This window comes from Galeopterus variegatus, unplaced genomic scaffold (assembly GCF_000696425.1).
Source record: "Galeopterus variegatus unplaced genomic scaffold, G_variegatus-3.0.2 Scaffold425, whole genome shotgun sequence".
NCBI classification, from domain to species: Eukaryota; Metazoa; Chordata; class Mammalia; order Dermoptera; family Cynocephalidae; genus Galeopterus; species Galeopterus variegatus.
The window spans coordinates 115,251-135,162 of record NW_007726536.1 but is presented as its reverse complement, the minus strand read 5'-3'; the positions used below and the strand labels follow the sequence as shown (position 1 = coordinate 135,162).

At 38.9% G+C, this 19,912-nt stretch overlaps 2 protein-coding genes across 2 annotated transcripts in view; one reads left to right on the top strand and one right to left on the bottom strand.

Annotated features, from left to right (window-relative positions):
* Window positions 1-11,796, bottom strand: part of TMTC3 (transmembrane and tetratricopeptide repeat containing 3) — a 65,645-nt gene extending 53,849 nt beyond the window's left edge. The window contains exon 1 of the mRNA XM_008568608.1: window positions 11,605-11,796. The gene's annotated coding sequence lies outside the window, so the exon portion shown is untranslated. The remainder of the gene's footprint in view (window positions 1-11,604) is intronic.
* A 294-nt stretch (window positions 11,797-12,090) lies between these two features.
* Window positions 12,091-19,912, top strand: part of CEP290 (centrosomal protein 290kDa) — a 95,699-nt gene continuing 87,877 nt past the window's right edge. The window contains exons 1-6 of the mRNA XM_008568614.1: window positions 12,091-12,196; window positions 12,771-12,900; window positions 13,050-13,127; window positions 14,148-14,217; window positions 14,505-14,551; window positions 16,954-17,097. Of these exons, the coding sequence (XP_008566836.1) occupies window positions 12,799-12,900; window positions 13,050-13,127; window positions 14,148-14,217; window positions 14,505-14,551; window positions 16,954-17,097 (441 nt within the window). The 5' untranslated portion in view covers window positions 12,091-12,196; window positions 12,771-12,798. The remainder of the gene's footprint in view (window positions 12,197-12,770; window positions 12,901-13,049; window positions 13,128-14,147; window positions 14,218-14,504; window positions 14,552-16,953; window positions 17,098-19,912) is intronic.

Genomic DNA, 19,912 nt, shown 5'->3' with positions numbered 1-19,912 from the left:
GGGGAGGGAGGGAGGGAGGGAGGGAGGGAGAGAGGGAGAGAGAGAGAGAGAGAGGAGTTTGAATGAAGTAGGCGGCAGTTGTTGGCCTCGGCCGTCTGCCCCATGCAACCATACTTTCCAACCTATGGCTCCAAGGACCTTTTGGCCGGTTGCCTAGCTCATAGTCCTGTGTGAAGGGGTCTGGTGACCCAGCCTGGTGTATGAAGGCTTTGTGACCCAGTTTGTGAATGGGCTTGAGGGGTCTGGGAACTCCAGACCCAGCCCAAGCTCAACAATCAGCCCAGTTGGTGCAGGATTACTGGCAGGTAAAAGAGCCCGACAACTAGTGTGGTCTAGTACCTTTACAACTGGCATCACAAAAAAGAGCTAGACAATAGGTGCTGTGAGGATTCCAGGCCTTAGCCTAGCCAGACAAATTGGCGTAGTTGGCAGGATTATGCCACAATTGGCATAGTCTGTGACAGGATTCTGAGCAGGTACAGGAGCCGAAAGCCCTCGGAAGGAGGAGGAAATGTGGCTATCCTAGAGCATGTGGTGCCCTGTGGCCACTTTTCTGCTGACCAGAGCCTGGCTATTGCTCACTATGCTGCAAACTGATTGAGATTTGCGGCACAAAGCAGAGTTGTTGGATGCATGGATAAATGTCCTGGAGGACGACATGCAGTGACTGGCCACTCCTGCCTCTCACACCAGGGAAGACAACCAACCCAGTGGTGAGTTGGGGAAGACCGTGCATCTCCAGGAATGACCTGTTGTGCAGGAGAAATTGGGACAGTAAAGCAGCGGAAACAGGGAGAGCCCCTGGCGGCTACAACTATGAGATATAGGGGTGGATGGTGTAATGTGCTCTAGAGACTATGTAGTAAACGCACATTGTGTTTGTCTGAAGGCAAAGTCTCAGAGGGTGCCACTTAAACCCGATGGCCAGCTGGGTGCCGTAAAACCCGAGAAAAGAGTGCCACATGCAGATGGGCAGATGACCCAAGGACGGGTGCCACTGAAGAATTTCAAGTATGCTTTCACCTGGTGAAAAGGTTAGAAAAGTTAGTCTCCATTACTACGTACCTGTCTCTGAGGCAGGGGTTACAGAAAGAGCCACAGATATGAGACTGAGTGAGTAGCCGGTGTAAGCCGAGCTGACTGAAGTGATTCAACAGCCAGGATGTAAAAGCGGAGCATAAAGATTTGGAAAATTTGCAGTCTGGCCATGAGGTAGAAAAGCAGAGAGCAGGAGAAAAACCTCAAGGGGTGAAGCAGATAAACTGTTTGTGAAAGACATTATCTTGGCGGTGAGGCAGCCAGATGCTAAAAACTAGGACAATGTGGGAAAATGTCCTAAAGGCATTTGAGAAGTCTGGATCGGTGCCCCACCCATTACAGGCCCTGAGTGTGTTTGAGAAGTATGGGAGAGTGCCCTTCCCATCCTAGGAGGACTGAGTTGTCCTGGAGGGCAGACCTGATGTGTCACTGCCTCAGCAAACTGCTCCCTGCATCCCAGCCACTCTGGCTGGAGCAATCCTGCCTCAGAACCTCTGAAGAAAAAAATCCAAAAACCTTGGTGGCGTTCACGTTGTGTTAAGTTTGTAGGCTAGCAGTATGTGAGAACAATGGAGGTGTGGCAGCCTCCACCTAGATTTTGGAAGATGTATGAAAAAGCTGGGGAACTCAGATGGAGACCTGCTGCAGTGGTGGAGCCACTGTGAAGGTCATCTATGAAGCGATGTGGAGCAGAAATGTGGGGTCAGAGTTGCAGCAGAGAAACCCCAACAGTGCCATGCCAAGTGGAACCACGAGAGTGGGACCATCATGGTGACCTCAGGCCTGTGGAGCTACCAGAGTGGAACACCATCCTGGGAGAGGTGAAGTGTGGTCTGAGAACAGGAAAGTCATAGAAGTGGAGCTCCCCAAGGACTTGGGGACCCAACCCCCACACCAGTATGCAGAGGCAGTCAAACATGGAATCAAGGTACCTGATTCACAAGCCTTGAGATTTAATGCCTGCCCTGCTGGGTTTTGGACTTGTTTGGGACCTGTTTTTCCTTTCTTCTGGCCTATTCCTCACTTTTGGAATGGAAATGTATACCCAGTGCCTGTTCCACCATTGTATCTTGGCAGTAGATAAATTTGGTTTTGACTTTTACAGGTTCACAGCTGGAAAGACTTGCTTTTGGTCTCAGAAGAGACTTTTGACTTTGGACTTTTAAGTTGGTGCTGCAACAAACTAAAGACTTTTGGGACTGGGATGGAATGTGTAATGTGTGAATGTAAGCGCAATTTATCCTCGCTGGGGGGAGATCAAAGAAAAGAAGAGGATGTCTCTCTCCACAAAGCCCATTCCAGAGTGACAGAAGAAGCATCTGTTCTGTGATTATATTGGGGGACTTGAACACACCTCTCAGCATTGGACAGATCATCTAGGCAACAAATCAGCAGAGTAACCTTTACTCTTTCAGAAGGAGAGAAGAAGAGAGAGGGAGATGGAGGGGGGAGGGGGAGGGAGAGGGGAAGGGAGAGAGACTTAGTTAACTATAGTCATACCATTCTCTATTATCTTTCACCCAGATTGATTTATTTGACTTATGTTATCTCCTTGGCCCTTGGGGCATAAAAGTTTATGACCCAGATCTAAATCATGGTTTTTCAATTCCTCATTACAGCCTAGAGAATGGGCTTCATGTATGACAATTCATAATTAAGTGAAAAGACAATGTAAAAATCATTGCTTTAGAAAGGATTCAGTGAGGGGATGACTTAGAGTAGAGAGAATCACATTAAGTGGAGGATGAGGAAAAATCAGCCCCACAATAAAAATAAAGTTGGAAAGTACTCTTAAACAAGCTGATAATATAATTTCTAAGCTTGAGTAGTGCCATTAGTACCCAGTATTATCATTTGTGGAAAGAAGAATAATATCCTCCTGACCCTGCCATGTCCATGTCCTAATTCCCCGAATATGTTGTCAGACATGACAAAAAAGACTTTACAGGTGTGATTAAATTGAAAATTTTGAGATCAGATGATTATCCTGAATTATCCAGTTGGGTCCTTACAAGTGAGAGGGAGGTAGGAGAGTCAGAAAAGCAGGTCAGACTGATATGATTGCCAGAAGCTGGAAAAGGCAAAGAAAAAATTCTTCAATAAAGTCTCTCAAAAGAAACACAGCCCCATCGACATCTTTGTTTTAGTCCTACTGGACCTATTTTGGACTTCTGACCATAAGATAATAAATTTGTGTTATATAATCTACTACATTTGTGGCAATTTGTTACAGCAGCAATAGGAAACTAATATATTATTAACAGAGCCAGAACATCTGAGATCTTAGTTACATAACTGTAGGAGTTCTTGGCCAGACCAGAGAACAAGAATATGAAATAAAATCAAAATTCCATCCAGCAGCTAAAAGTCCTACCTGAGGTAGAGTGGGCGGGTACAGAATTAAAATCAGATGTAAAATTTATATAAAGATATATACTGTGTCTTCAACAAGTTCATGGAAACATTCATATTATCTTTTAATTCTGTTTTTCCATAAACTTTTTCAAGTATCCTTGCATACAAGGGAAAAATGGGAAAGCATTAAAGTATTTTTAAAATCAGATAGGAAGATCTTAGAGTGTATTAGACTTAAAGAAATGCAAGATCAAATCCAACAAAGCAGAAAATTAGTTGCACCCTTTCAGAAGTATAGTTTTCAATTAAAAGAAAAATTATGCAAGAGCTTATCTTGAGTCTAGAAGTGATTTACTATCTCTAAAGGGTATTGGCTTGTACACCCTTACTAACACACAAAGAAGCTCATGGTGCTTCTGTTTGTTTAAAGGCTGAAGAGACTGAACAGACATTTGCCTCAGCTTCTTCCCAACCCCTCACTAAAATGACAGTCAACGCCAAGGCATTTAAAAAAAAGGGAGTATATAAATTCACAAGTTTAAAGACATTTGGAGAGGAAATCACAAATATCTGCAAGCTGGGAAAATAAAGGGATATATTAATAAGTGACTCAATGGAGTGGAGCCCAGGAATGTGAATCCTAAACCCAAAGGGGAAAGCTGAAAAGTATTTTGATTCCCAGCACCCCTGCTACCATTAATCTCAAAAACTGGTGCCAAAGATCTTCAGAAATTGGCCTAGGGACTGATAGATTTGTTAAAGTTTAGATCCCTTTCTCACTGGGTATAGCCAAGGAACCATCCCTTCTACACCAAGGCAAAAGACCAAAGATTTCCTCTGTGAAATACTTAAAACACTGGGTCTCTGATATAGGGGACAAAAATGAGAACAAAGGAACAAAGACAGCATATTAAAAATGAGGATTAAGTAAAAGTCTGTCTATATATTTCATGTTGAGACCCTCCAGCTCTCTTCCCCAACTGGATACAGAATCCTGTACAATTTTGCAAAACTGGAAACAGAGAGGATTCTAAAAGCTTCCAGAAATTAAGCAGGTTCCATACCAAAAACAGGAATCAAAAGAAATCACTTTTTTCAACAACGTTGGAAGCTAGGGAAAAAAAAAAAAGAGGGAGTAATGCTTCAAATTTCTGAAAGAGAGTGCTTTCTGAACTAAAATTTTATATTAATAATCCCAAATTTCCCAAGTGGGGAAAGTAGAATAAAAACATTTTAAGTCATTCAATATTTACCTCCGATGTCCCTTCCCAGGAAACTAGAAAAAATACTCCCATAAAATGAGGGAGTATACTAAGAACCAGAAAGACAGAGGGAAATCAGGAAACGGAATCAAACAAAGGAAATTTCCAGAATCACAGGCATGCAAGCAGGTCTATCAACCAGTCCACCCTGGAGCAGGTCAGAAGGTTCCTGAATGATGGTCCCAAGAAGATATAGCCAATAAAACATCTGACGTGTTTAAACATACTGAAATGAAGAACTATTTTATTTTTTAAAAAGTTAAACATACACATATACATATATACATACATATATACATATACATATAAATAAGTTATAATTTAGAAAAACAAAACAACTCAGGGCATCCCTTGTTGGGAGGTAAAAATCAAATATTGTGTACAGGTCAGAAACCTCTGTCCCATAAATAACCTCAGATGCCTGACCTGGTAACACCAATTCACTTGAAGTGACAAACTGCTCTTTGGTTAAATGTTCTGACCACAAGAAAGCTTAAAATTAATAGAGAACAAATAAGTTTAAAATTAATAGAGGACAAAATTAATCTGTGGTTTTAATACTTTGAAGTTATATTTGGGAATAACTTATGCATATGATTTTTAGGGTAATTGTAACATTTAAGAGAATTTGACATTAGACTAGAGACTTTGATACATTAGCTTCAAAACTGTAATTTAAAACACAATATTATATTATATAATAATATGTATAATACACAAGATGTTAAATTATTGACTATGCGATTTCTGGATTTGGGATTTTTAACTGAAAAGTATAAGAATTTAGCTAAGTTGGAATTTTTATAAGAACTTGGAGAATTCTATAGTTCTAAGTTTAATTTACTAGCTTTATAAAAGTTATTTAAGTATAGAGAAAGTTTTGTTTAAGTCAGCCAACTGAAGTATTTGAATATATTCAAATTATAAAGGCGGTTTTAAATTAATGCAATTTAATGAAGTTTTAAACGCAGCTGATTAAGGCAGTTTGGTCCTTTCAGCTTCAGTTATTTGTTATAAAAAAAAGTGCATGTTGCTTTATAAAGTGTCATTTTTAGATTGAATTTAAAGGCTTAAAGAACACAAGGTTATAAAATGTTAGTTTAATAAATTTGGATGGATCCCATGATTTCTAAATATAATAAGGTAATGAAAAATTATACAGTTACTTTAAGTTGAAGAACAGTTTCATACATAATTAAAACTCTGAACTTGATTTAACTTGCGGAATTGCCCTCTGTGGCAGGTTTGGGCTCATTGCAAATGAGAAGCTTGTTGTCATGGAATGGGGATATCATCTATTCTCTTTCTTCACCTAGAGATAATACTTTATATTCTTGTTAAACACAGTTTTTGAATACCATAGCATTAGAGCAGAATGAAGAGAAAAGAAAGAAAGCAGGGCAAAAAAAAAAGTGCTTACTTGACTGCTATATTTAAAGATGATCCTCTGAAGGGTATTTGAGGCTTCTCTGGGGAACAAAACCCACATCACCAGGGACTATCATCTGAAGTTCCCATTATCTCTATTTCATTCTCCTTCATGAGAAGATGCTTACTCGCTCCTTACTCCTGGTGATATCCCGCTTTTCTTTGCCAAGGTCTGTTTGTAACTATCACCCCTATTTCCAATCTTTACTCTCAAAGGGGTTCTTTAGGCAGAACTTCAGATGATTCAACTGAGCTCTTTAGCATGCACTAGAAACAGCGCTCTCTCTCTTTCTCTTATGTTAAAGCTCCTTTGGAGAATCTTTTAAAATTCTGTCATCTTGCCCCTTTATAAACTGTTGGGGTGAGGGGTTTAAGAAGCATCAAGAGGGTTTATCAAAGAGATGGTAATCTTCACTGAGTGAACGGCATTGCAAGATGTTTACTATTCATGATGATTACTGTAATGGTTAGTTCTGTGTGTGCCAATTTGACTAGGCTACAGTAGTATCCAATCAAACATTAATCTAGGTGTTACTATGAAGGTATTTTGCAGATGTGGTCAACATCTATAATTAGTTGACCTTAAGGAGATTGCCCTCCGTGATGTAAATGGACTTCATCCAATCATTTGAATCTCCTCAAGAGCAAAACTAAAGTTTTCCTGAGGAGAAAGTCTGTCAAGACTGCAGCATTAGTTCTTGCTGGACAGTTTCCAGCCTGCCAGACTACATTTTGGATTTGGACTTGTTAGCCCCATAGTCCTTTAGGTCAATTCTTTGCTAAAAATATCTTTATTTAACACACACACACACACACACACACACACACACACACACACACACACACACACTCTCTCATGGAGTACATATTTCTTTTGTTAGCTGTGCCTGAGGTCCCTCATGTGATTATAGTTATCCCATAGTCCCTCATGTGATTATAGTTATCCCATAGCTTGACTAGGGTTACATAGTTTAAAGGGTAAGAGTCTCAGCTTTGAAAGCTAGTCTCTGCTACTTATGGTCACATCCTTTAGTAGCTTACCTTGGACTTCTTTAAATGGTAGAAGGGCAAGTCCTAATAGACAAGATCTTTACAAGCCTCTGTTTACTACATTAAAATATAATATATATATATATATTTATCATATATGTATATAATAAATATAATATAAAAATATAATAAAGTATATTAAATATTATATAGTAAAACCAGTAAAATATAATATACATGTATGTATTAATCAAGCAATGTGGAAGAGAATTCAATGTGGGAGAAGTTATAAAAGGGTCAAGATAATAGAATTTTTAAAGATTCCCCAAGGGAGTGTAATATGAGAGAAAGGGAGAGAGAGCTCGTTCTAGTCCATGTCACAAGCACAGTTTTGGAGTCATCTTAAGCTCTGTTCAAGAGTTACCTACAAGGTAGAAGATGAGGGAAAGGGAGGGAGTTACACAAGAGCACAGATGGTGGCAGACATGATTCACTGGGGGCAATTACTATAACAAAGTAACACACTGCAGTTGTTAGTTGTGGGAACTTATAGTTTTTTTCTAGGCAAACAAGCATACTCCAATATAGTCTAAATAGATGGGATGACTATTTATGTTTTCTTACAAAAACGGGATGTCACTCTATATGTATTCAAAATCCAACCACAAATGAAGACTACTCGTGAGCTACATTATAGAGACACAAAATCCAATTCCTTCAAGAAAACTGTATTCCGTGCTCACTTTGTTATAATCCAACAGTACAATTTTGGAACAAATAAGGTTATAGGAAAATTTTATGTGAATTTGGGAATATTTAGCCTGAAAAGGAGAGTCCTCACAATTCAATTTCCTGGAAAATTAGAAAAGTCCTCCTAATTTCATTATCATTATGGTATCTTGTACAAGAAGAGTAATCTACTATATTGTATTACTATTTTTAAAGTTTGTAAACTTTATTTGGCCGGCAATGATTGCAAAGTCTGTACTCACTCTGACTGTGAACACTGACTCCTACTAATCTTTCAAGTCTCATGTTGAAGAGATACAAGTGCCTGCTTGTCACACACTCATTGCTCTCCAAGAAAACAAGGCAAAACAAAGCCTTTACTGTACACAGTGGCTACTAAATTTCTTATGGCCATGCTTTATTTTAGACACTGGAAAAGTAAGCTACCAATCATTTTCTTGATAAGTCAGCAAAAAAGAAATGGAAGGTATATCTAAGAAATACGGGTTGACTGGTACAGAGAAAAGAGGCAGCAATCACAAAAGGCAAAGTTCTCTTCTGAAGTGAATCTGGTCTCATAAAATTGTTCATAAAACTCAAGGGAAAAAAGATGGTAAGTCCTGGCAAGTGTTCTGTCACAAATCCATTTACAAAACTGTCACACAAATCCCACCTTGTGGTGAAAACTGACTGATGCAGAAAATGTGGTAAAAAATACTGAGAGTTTTCCTAATTTTCCTCAAAATTATACAGTGAGTTATTAAAATAGAACTTGGGTTAAATTTCCTGACTCACAGTTAGGTACAAACAGACTATATATAAGGACCTAGACCAAGCATAGCTAAATTGGTATTCTTCCCTGCTGTATTCTCAGTGTCTAGCACAGTGTACAAGTGTAAAAATATTGTTACATTAAGTTAAAAAATGAAATTTATGCAATATTGTGTTTTTAATCAGGATTGTCATTGAGATCTTACCTTCATTAATTATTAGGAAATTACTTAACTTCTCTGAACCCACTCTCAGTTCTGAAAAATGAGAATAAAATTTACCATTCTGCCTGGCACCTTGACTGGCTAGCGATATAAATGTGAACAAGAGGGTGAAGAAAATAAGGATAGAAAAGACCAATACAGACAAACAAAACAAAACAAGTGAATAAATAGATAATAACAGTTATAATGAATGAAAAAACAAAAAGAAAAACAAGGCACTACAGTAAAAATACATATGCAGTAGTAAACATATATAACATAATATGTGCTCAATAAATATTAAATTTAATCCCTACCACTTCCTATTAAATTATGAATTGAAAGCACTGAACATGAAGAAATTTTAATTCAAATTCTTGAGTAAACAAGGTTATAAAATTAGAATGTGATAATATTTAAATTTTAGTAAGAGATTTCCGATCAAGATGGTAGAATAGACAGTCCCCAGTGTCACTGTTCCACAAATAACCAATGGCCAGTCCCATTGGAAGTGCTTGCAGCATGGGCGGTGGGGGAGACGGGCCCACCAGGGGAACACTGGGGCACAGCAAGGACAGCTGATCTGCACCCCAATCAGCTAAGGACCACTCAGAGGAGATTGATCAGGAATATCAGAGACTCAGGCCCAGACCAGAATTTCTATACAACCCAGGTGCACTGGATCTCTCGGGAGCCAGAAGTACCTATAAAATCAACCATTAAAACCTGAGCTGCACAAAAAGGCTTCCCTAGGGAATCAGCAGCAAAGCAGCAATTAAGCTCAACCACAGAGATCAAGTAGTGGTCCCCATAGGAAGTTCCCCCATGTTAGAAGTAAGGAGATGACAACAAATTAGTTATGTTGCAGAATTTAAATGCTGGGAACAGCAAATAATCCAACACAGATCTGAAAGAAAAAACAAAGTACCCACAATCAGAGACAAAGGTTCATATTATCTACTACACGTCTCGTTTCACTAAAGAATACCTACAACACCTAGAAGGACTGGAAGGCCCCTCAGCTACCAAGCCAGAAAGGGGAGAGGGCCAGGGGCCTCAGCAATGCCCCTCAACACCACAACCAATCCCAAGGGTGGGGGATGAGGGCTTTTGTCACATCCCCCCGCCAGCCCTGCAGTGAAGGGCTGCAGGAAGCTCCCCAGGCTCTCCCAAGGGTGGGCAGTGGGGGGGCCAAGAGCCTCGGCCATGCCTCCCTGACACTTGTAGCCAGCCCAGTGGTGACTGCTGAGCTGCCGCAGGAAGTGCCCTGGGCTCTCCCAAGCTGGGGCAGTGGGGGGCCTCAGGACTCAGCCACACCCCCCCTGACAAGGGCAACCAGCCCACCAAGCCTCAGCAAGAAGGGCCCCAGGTTCCCGAGCTGGGATGGTGGGGGGCGAGGGCTTTTGCCAAACTCCTCTGACATCTGCACCCAGCCTGGCAATGAACAAACCACTGCTGGAAGCCCCTGGTCTCCCCTGTGGGAATGAGGGAGATGCCACAGGCCTCAATCCTGCCCCTCCTCCCTCCTTCTTCCATCCCATATCCTTTCCCTTTCCCCTCTCCCCCTCCCTCCCAACTGCTCCACTACATCCTAGAATATAAAAAATAACATTAAAGAAATTACATTTTCTTTAAAAAATAAAAATAAAAACAAAATAAAAAGGAATAAAATTAATAAAAATATTAATAAAAAGATTGAAGAACAAGCGCTTTACAAATACTGGTTCCCAGAATGCCTGCAGAGGCAGTACAGCGGTTAAGAACATGTCCTCTAGCTAGAAAGATCTGTGTTCAATAGCACTAAATAAGTCAGAGCACAATACTTAATCTCTACAAGCCTGTTTCTTAACTTAGGTGGAAAATGAGGACAACGTAAGCATGTATTTTACTGGATTGTTATGAAGATCAGAGGAGATAATGAGCAGTATTTGGCATATAATCTTTCAGAAAAGGAGTAAACAAAACGATCATTCCTACACATCTAATCAATGTCTCTAAAATTTATCTCACAAAAATCAGCATGTTTTTTGTTTGCTACCGAGTTATCTCTTGTTTTACCCAAACATGTGGTTTGGGAAAAAAAAAAAAAAAATCTATCTTCAAAAGAAAAATTTACTATCAGTTATAGTACCAAAAAAAAAAAAAAAAGAGGCACTTAAAAAAAGATAAAGTTGACAGGTACTGGTCCAAATAGTTGGAATGTCACTTCAGATTTCAAGTCTACAGCTTCTGAAGAAAGTTACCTAGTGGTGTATCATACTCCAGAACGGCTGAGAACAGTGGAATGAGCCAAACTCGCACGAGTAAGAGAGGTAAACACCTGAGAAGGCGCTTTCACAGAAGGGCACCCTCGGTAACCAAGCAAGCGACAGCCGCAGCACCGGTGAGTCATGCGGTCCTTTCTCTGTCCACCCTCCGCAGTGGCCCGGACAAGTACTAACCTCTCCTCTCATTGCCTTCACTCTCAACTAGCTCCTCAACCTTCACCCTTCCATCCGTGAAGGCAATGGTGCTACAGGTACGCTGGGCGTGGTCAGACCCGCTTCTCAATACTGTACGCGCCCCGAAACTATGACCTCGGCTGTGCGGCCCCGCTCCACAGTTCCGAGACACAGTCTGATACCACAGAAGGATAAAACTTTCCTCCCAAGCTCCTTCTTACAGAAGGCACTACCCCACACACTGCTGGCGAACGCCCGAGAAGGCGAGGTTTTCCCACCTCTTCAGACCCCGGCCAGGCCCTTCGGGCCCCAATGGAGGGAGCTTCTATAAGTCCGCACTGTTCCCCACAACTCCTCCCCAGCCGCTGACCGACAGCCCGATCTCACCTGGGAGTGGTTCCACTGGGAGATGGCTTAAGGAAATCTCAGGAAGAACGGCCCAACGAGTGACGCCACCGAAACCACAATCATGGTCTCTCTAATTCAGGCCACCAGCGCAGACGCACCTCATCCACCGCGCCTCCCGCCTCCTGGCCTTTCCTCAGCCGCCCCACTACCGTCGCAGCTTCCCGCACTGCACGCCGGGAACGCACTTCCTCCCCTCTCGGAGCCTTCAGTTCCCGGCATGCACAAGACTCGTAGTACACTGCATTCTGGGATTTGGAGTCTTCATCGCACGCCTTCTCCTCGTCTTTAATTAACCTCGAGTCCAGGGACCGTGGCGGGCAGTCTACACGTAAAGCATCGCCTACGGTCGTGAAATGTAGGCTCTTCTTGCATCCGGGGCCTCATTCGGCCTTGGCAGGGTGGGGAATGGTGTCGCTTAGCAGCCGCCGCCGCTTTGGCTTGCTCGGCATCAGTTGGCAGGACGCAGAGACTGTGTGTAACCGTGCTAGGGAGCGGTCAGGAGCCGCGGCAAGGCCAAGCTTGGCGGATGCTGTAGAGGAGGGACCGCCGCTGGTTGCCAGGCTTGGTCTAGGTGGGTGGATCCTTGCAGGCGGGAGCGGTCAGTCTCTTCACTCCCGGGTTCTTAAGCCTCAGGGCCGGTGTGTTAACAGCCTATCTACCCCGCCGGTTGTAACCTGTGGTCCGCAATCCTTCTGCCGTCTCTTTGCCTCAGCCCTGGTTTCGCCCGCACAACTTCACTCTTCAGTCGTTTATTTCCGCATTTTTTTAACCCCCTAGTTCCTATTTGTCCGAATCAGTGGTCATTTTCAGCCTTCCAAACACCCCCACGCTTGGCACCATAAGGTCTTAGCGCGCGTTGGTAGTAGGGGACGGAGAGGGGACCCAGAATCTTACTCCTGCCCTAGGATAGTTTTAGCAAGGAAGCCTTCTTGATTTATTTAGCCTATAAAATATCTGACGGTTTGTGCTGATTGCTTTAATTTTGATCAAGGCTCTTTTGCCCATTTTTCCGTTTTGCGATTGAGGAGCCAGAGCTCTTTGCTAACACCATCGAAGTTATGTTGTAACCTGTAAAAAATATAGTACTGTAAAAACAGTAATGCTGTTTACCTTGAGAATGCTAATACCCACTTGTTTTGTTCCAGAGGGTGGAGCACAGTGAAAGAATTCAAGATGCCGCCTAACATAAACTGGAAAGAAATAATGAAAGTTGACCCAGATGACCTGCCTCGTCAAGAAGAACTGGCAGATAATTTATTGATTTCCTTATCCAAGGTGCTTAATTGATAAATAATGCATAGATATGTACACGCAACCTGTGATTAAGTTGTCTCTGAAATCATCAAATGATGAAACTGGAAGAGTTCTTATATTTTGCTTAAAGGTTATAAAATATAAAATAGTTGCTTTTTTTGTTTACTTAGGTGGAAGTAAATGAGCTAAAAAATGAAAATCAAGAAAATGTGATACACCTTTTCAGAATTACTCATTCACTAATGAAGGTTTGTATGTAGTAGGTTTTAATAGTAGCTTTGAACTATTAGAGGAAATTTAAGGACCTGTTCTTATATAAGATAATCTCTGTGAAAATACTTGGTAATATCTAAATCACCACCCAAAAATGAGATATCTTCAAATGTGGATTGATAATTTTAGTGTGTAAAACATTGCTAGTTTCTACCCTAAATTTCCTAAAAGAATGTGTAGGGGAAACATAATGGGTATGTTTAAAAATAACAGAAAGATATATTCTGAGGTCTAAATGAAAAATGCAGGCAATGACTACTATAGGGATTTGTTAAGGTGAAGTGATTTAAGAGGTGGCAGAAGACTTCATAAAGGATGAAACCAAGGAGTACTTTTAGGTAAGTGTCAGGCAGTGATAAGATGGTAAGGGGATTCTAGAGTTGGTGGTTACCATAAATAAATACTGGGAATAGGAAATATGCTCATCTTCACATTTGAGGAAACAAGTGCAGAAAGTTTGTAGCAGATTGCACAGAAAACAGATGTTAGATAGATGTTTGGATAGGCTGTTGAAGGCCTTAATTTTATTTGCAATTGAGAAGCCAATAAAAGATTTTAAATCACAATTGATACAAAAATATGACTTAGAAAGGAGAAACTGGGTATGTTATATCAGACAAATTGAAGGGAATTGGAGCTGTTTAGACATAACATTATGAAGGAGATTAGACATAAAAGTATGGACTAGAGTAAGAACAATAGGAACAGAAATAAGAGATAGTGAAAAACATTACAAAGGGAAAAGTGGCAATACTGGTTGTAAGACTTGAGGGCAAAGGAAGAATCAAAGATATTTCACAGTGTTAAATATCTAGAGATTATAGCCTTAAGTAAGAAACTCATTTATTTGACACATATTTACTGAATGTCTCCGTGTGCCAGCTATTGCAGGCACTGAGGATGGGGATAGCAAGTAAAACAAAATCCTTATTTTCAGTGCTTGCAATCCAGTGTAACGGCATGTTGAAATAACTTATTATTATTTTAATGTTTAGATGAAAGCTCAAGAAGTAGAGCTAGCTTTGGAAGAAGTTGAAAAAGCTGGAGAAGAACAAGCAAAATTTGGTAACTGCCTTGAAAAAAGTTTATTATGGTGTCAAATAACAAATTTCATTTATTCATTAAGTGGTAGAAAATTAAATTTAACATGTTCTATAAAATATATGTATTCAGTTTGTTTTGAAAAATATTTCTAGAACTCATATTTCATGGGTCTGGTATATAATAGTTACTTTCTCTGTTATCTTATAATCATGATGGAATCTTTTAAAAGAATTAATTTTGTTTTATTAAAATTCATTTAAAAATTTGTTTTGAGGTAAATCTAACCAATTGTATTTTTGTTTTAATAGAAAATCAATTAAAAACTAAAGTAATGAAACTGGAAAATGAACTGGAGGTATGTCCTTTTGTATTCCCTAGGATTTCGTTGTTATTAATTTTATTATTTTGAATTATTTTCAAATTTTTTTATTATTATTGGCTAGAAAAATCACAAGGAAGACATTGTGCTCATAGTTATTTGTTTATTCAGTATGTATTTTACATGCCTATTATGTTCCTTAAATTCTTCTAAGGATTGAGCATCTGATTGTGAGCAAAATAAAAACAGTTAATAGCTGGGTGAAGCTTACAGTCCAGAAAAGTATAGGGAAGGTTTACTAGTAACTGAGGTGGTGGGGGATGGAAGGGATTTGAGGAATAATGACTGAAGCGTGTGGTAGAAGAAGTTGCTTTTGACAAACTCAAGGGCTAAAATATGAATGTATTGTTGAAGAACTAAAAACATTGAGATTCCTAAGAAAGTAGGAAGCAATACAAACGTATTAGGCTTTGAAAGAAGGAAGGCCCTCTTTCTTTGTATAATGGAGGGGAGGAAGAGTGTATGTGTACAAAAGCTTTTATTTGTAGGTTTAGTGCCTGGAAGTTCAGAATTTGGAGACAAGGTCATCTGCTAAAAATGAGAGAGGCAGATAATTTGGTCAAATTTTAAGGAAGTGAGATGAAGCTTGAAATATAAGAGAGAAAGGGCTGGAATGTAGAGAATATGGAGTCAGACCAATTAAAGTTGCAGTCCTGATTCTTTTACTTGTTATGTTAACTCTTTGAACTTGGATGGATTATTTCTTATTTCTTTCTGTATATCCAGCTCCTGGGAAAATGCCAAGCACTTTTAAGAAACATTTATTAAATGAAATTGAATTGCTTCTGTGTTAGTGTTTAGCCAGGAAGCTGCTGTAGAATAGGATAGGGCAGTTGAAGATATTGTTAGGAAAGTGGTTGAAGTGATGATTATGAAATCTTAACTGAATAGGTGAGGATCTTAGGATTGGGGTTGGGTTGGGAGAAGGATACAGATAGGGAGGGAGAAGAGAAGTCAAGGGAGGTCAAAGGCTCAAAGAGCAGGTACAGTGGGAATAATTGAGAGAATGTTCTTCTTTGGACAAGGATCTGGTGTTGGAGTATGACACTAGTGAATTCAAGAAACAAGTAACAAAAAAAGAGAGGGAGAGACTAGAATGAAAGTTAAGTGGATCTGGAAATTGCTTAGGCAGGATTTTGAGGGAAGGCTCTGAGCCGAAGTTCCCAGTGAATTTTGAGACAGTGTGACTGGGAAGCTGGTGGCTTGCTACCATGGTAGGTAGGAATGTGAGATCTAGATATGTGAGATTCAAAGCAGCTCGAGTTTTTACAGAATGGTGGAGGAATGATAGGAATAATAACATGGAAGTTGCAAGGTAAAATAAATGTAGGAGAATACTAAGACCTTCTCTTGACCCTGCTGTATAGGGGATGTGAAAAAATGAGCTGCTTCCAATTGAAAGAATTCCAAGGGAACTTAATGTCCTAAAGGAACCAAATTGTAGCTAAGGCAAGGAGAAGGGAAAGGAGGATTCAGTAAAGAAGTTGAGGATATAAAATATTAGTTTATCTTAGGAGAGGATTTTAGAAAGTACAGTGGAAAGCTTTTTGGAGGAGGGGAAGAGTGAGAACAATTTGGTTAAGTTAGAGGAGTAACAACAACTGTATGGTGAAGAGGTGAATGTGAGACAAGTTAGATGACCAAATGATTTGCTGTTTTGAGCCATGACCTAAATTAACAGGAATATGAAGCAAAATGGATTTAGTTGGCTGCAAGATTTTAAATATAACCTGAATCTGGGCTGTCTAATATTGTAACACTAACCACTTGTGGCTATTTGCATTTATATTTGTTAAAATTAAAAATTCAGTTCTTCACTTCTAGTCACATTTCAAATGCGTAATAAACACATATAGATAGTGACTATTGAACTGAACAGCACAGAGAATGTTTCCATCAGCTTAGAAAGTCCTATTGGATGGCATTAGCCTAAATAGTCCATGGTATGATGAAAAGGACCAGATAAGAGCACCAAGATTCAGTGACTAGAGCAGAGGGCTCTGTTGGTTTGTAGCCTGGTTTCAGAGCTTGAGGTTTAGGAGAAGTCTAAGTGTCTAAGTAGTTAATCACTTACATTATATGTCTTTGCAGTCTAGTCTGGTACCTGTGGCTTGGTGGCTACAGACCCTGAGTGATTAACAGTCAATTCTTTGTTGCTTTGGGTAGCTCAGGAGAAGCTTAAGGAGTTCAGTCTGTGAACTAAAGCTTAAATAAGTAAATTTTTTCTTAAAAATGGTCCTTAAGCTACTACAGTTTTGACCTTTGGTATTGAAGTATAATTAAAGTGTAAAGTCAAAGTAATTACTTGCTTGTTGTTTATTCATTTGAACCTTTACATATAATGGGAATAATATATACTTTTGTTTTATTACTTTCAGATGGCTCAGCAGTCTGCAGGTGGACGGGACACTAGGTTTTTACGTGATGAAATTCGCCAACTTGAAAAGCAATTGGAACAAAAAGATAGAGAATTGGAGGACATGGAAAAGGAATTGGAGAAAGAGAAGAAAGTTAACGAACAAGTAAGGCACATTTTAATGAATCAACTATTCAAGTTACCTCTCTAGAACACCTGTTTTTACTTTTTATAATTAATGGTAACAATGTCAATTTTTATGTTGTATGTTACATTTGAGGAATGATGTACAGTTATCTTTAAGGTTTTATGTCACCATTCATTTTGTCATCACATCTTTAAAATGTAATGGATCAGGTACTTCTAGTGACTATGACTTGGAGATTAATTCTTTATGTTTGGAGGTACATTTTTCTCAGGACATTAGAATTACATACATAAAATTGATGCTTTGTCTTGAATATTGGTATGGAGAAATTAATAGGCATTTATGAACATGTTTTTCTTACTGCCATAGTTTATTTTGGGTACAAAGTTATATTTATTTGTATTAATGTATTTAGATTAGTAGTAGATTTGGAAATTAGTCTTTTAATGATGTATTCAATAAGGGTTAATTTAATTCCTTGTTTTTGAGTGTATCTTTATGTAACATATAGGTTCTAAAAAAGTTGTGTTAATGTCAGCATTTTGTAAATCAATTCATATTTAAAATCATTACTTTTTTAATACAAGCATAGTTTGTTATTACCTCTTATATTATTCATTGTTAGTTATAAAGTAATTCATACAATGTTTCCTTATTAGTTTTAGGAAAAAGTTGCTTTATGCAGATAAATTTGTATTTCCTAGCAGAAAATGACGTTTCCTGTTTTACCTCAGCTGTTGATAAACTTAATACAAATTTGGTGCCTAAGTGTGGTAACTGTACCATCGCTGGTGCCCAGAAGCTTTTCTACCTTTGTGTCCTGTAGAAAGTCACTGCTGTTTTATATCCTTTCAATCTTATTTTGTCTGTTATTCTCTCAGAAATAGAAGATTATAAATTAAGTAAATTATGAGATGATGTTGCTATTTAAAGAGAATATATCATAAATGGATGTGTGAGAAAAAGGATCACCATTCTTGACATAACTAATTTACTCTATAATATAAAAAATCATATAAAAGTTAGTTGTTAATACAGTTTTTGTGGTGAAGAAAGTATGGATTGTTGCCACCTAAGGGTTAGGAATGTGCTCTTAGATGATTATTGGTTTAGTTGACTCAGCAAAACATAACAGACCCGTGGACTTTTTAAGTAATCATAAAGGATTCAACCTGTGATATTCACTAATAGAATTGTTTAGGGGATGTCTGACTATGTGGTTTGTCAGACTTTTGTTCTTCTTTCTAGCCTATGTATCAGTCGACCTATCATCATTCATACCATACACCCTTAGCTAATCAGAACTAGCATGTCCATTCATAACTTAGACTACTGTCTTTATTCATAGGCACACACAGAAAACTTGAATATGTGGCCTGCGTACCCTTCTAGCTGCTAGGTTCCTTGAGATGGAATATGGGTGTGGGTTCCTTTTGCAATTTCTTCTTTGCCCTTATTATCCAGTCATTTAATTTCATTGAGAATTTACAGCATGCCAGCAACTATGCTAGTTTCTAGGGATACAGTGGGAAACTATATCCTGGTTCTCAAGGATATTGATATGCATAACATCAATGATATGCATAACATAGGGATAACGTGATACCTTGTGGATACATAAGGATATAAGAACACTGGTATATTCTGGGAAGGGATACCAAAATCATTCTTGAGGTTTGGCAAATTATCTGTAAACTGAGACCTGAAGTAGGAGTTAGCTTGGTAAGGGGAATGAGGATGTGTACAAGATGGTTAAGAAAAGAGCATTCTGGGTAGATCTAGAATATATATAGAATTAGCTTCCATAAAGTCCTTACTATGTGTTAGGTACTTTATATGCATTAATTCATTGTTCCTAATTTGATACTTATGTAAGTGTCGTTTCAACCAAATTACAGATGAAGAAATTGAAACACAGAAAGGGTAAGTAATTACCCATAGTCACACAGCTAATAAGTGGAAAAGCCAGACTTTGAATCGAAACAGTCTTAGTCAGGAGTCTGTGTTCTTAACCACTGTACTATCCTGCCTTTCCAGTTTTAATATTCATGATCCTCTGGAGAAGTAAGCAAGGGCCAGTTCCTGAGGAATTTGGTACTTTTCCTGAAAGGAGCTAATGAAGAATTTTGAACACAAGAATATTCTCATCAGATCTATACTTCTAAAGTTTACTCTGCTTTGTAGGGAGTGGATTGAAGGGATAGAAGTAGCAAGGAAACATTTGTGTTAATTCAGGCAACTGCTGGTAATAGCCTAATTAATGTAATGACAGAAGGGATTAAGAGACATAGATATGTTTGAGGGGAGTAGGTATAGTTAGATGAGGTGAATGATTGGTTATCAGAGAAGAGGGAAGAATGGAGAGTCGGCCTAATTTTATGGGTTGGGCCACTGTTGCATACCATTGTGATTCTATCTTCTCCTTGAATAAGGGGGAAAATCAGGGAAATGAAAGGTCATAAGAGGGATGGGATTTGGAGAATAGGTGAAAAAATTATCATAATGGTTAGAATAATATTTGTGTGTTTGGTGAAACAAAAGAGTCACAAATGAAATCTTTTATATGTGGAGAAGAAAACACTTTAAAATTTTTTGCTGTTCACTGAGAATTGTGCTAAGGACTTTATATACATCTTATTTAATTTTTATGTCAACATGTGAGATGAAAAAACTGAATTTAAGAGAAGTTAAATAACTTGTTCACACTTGACTAGAAATTGGTGGACAAGGGATATAAACTTAGACCAGTCTGAATTCAGATTGCTGCTTTTAGCCATTACGTTGTACTGCCTTGTATTTCTAAGTTATTTAGTGCTCACTGAGAGCAAAGAAT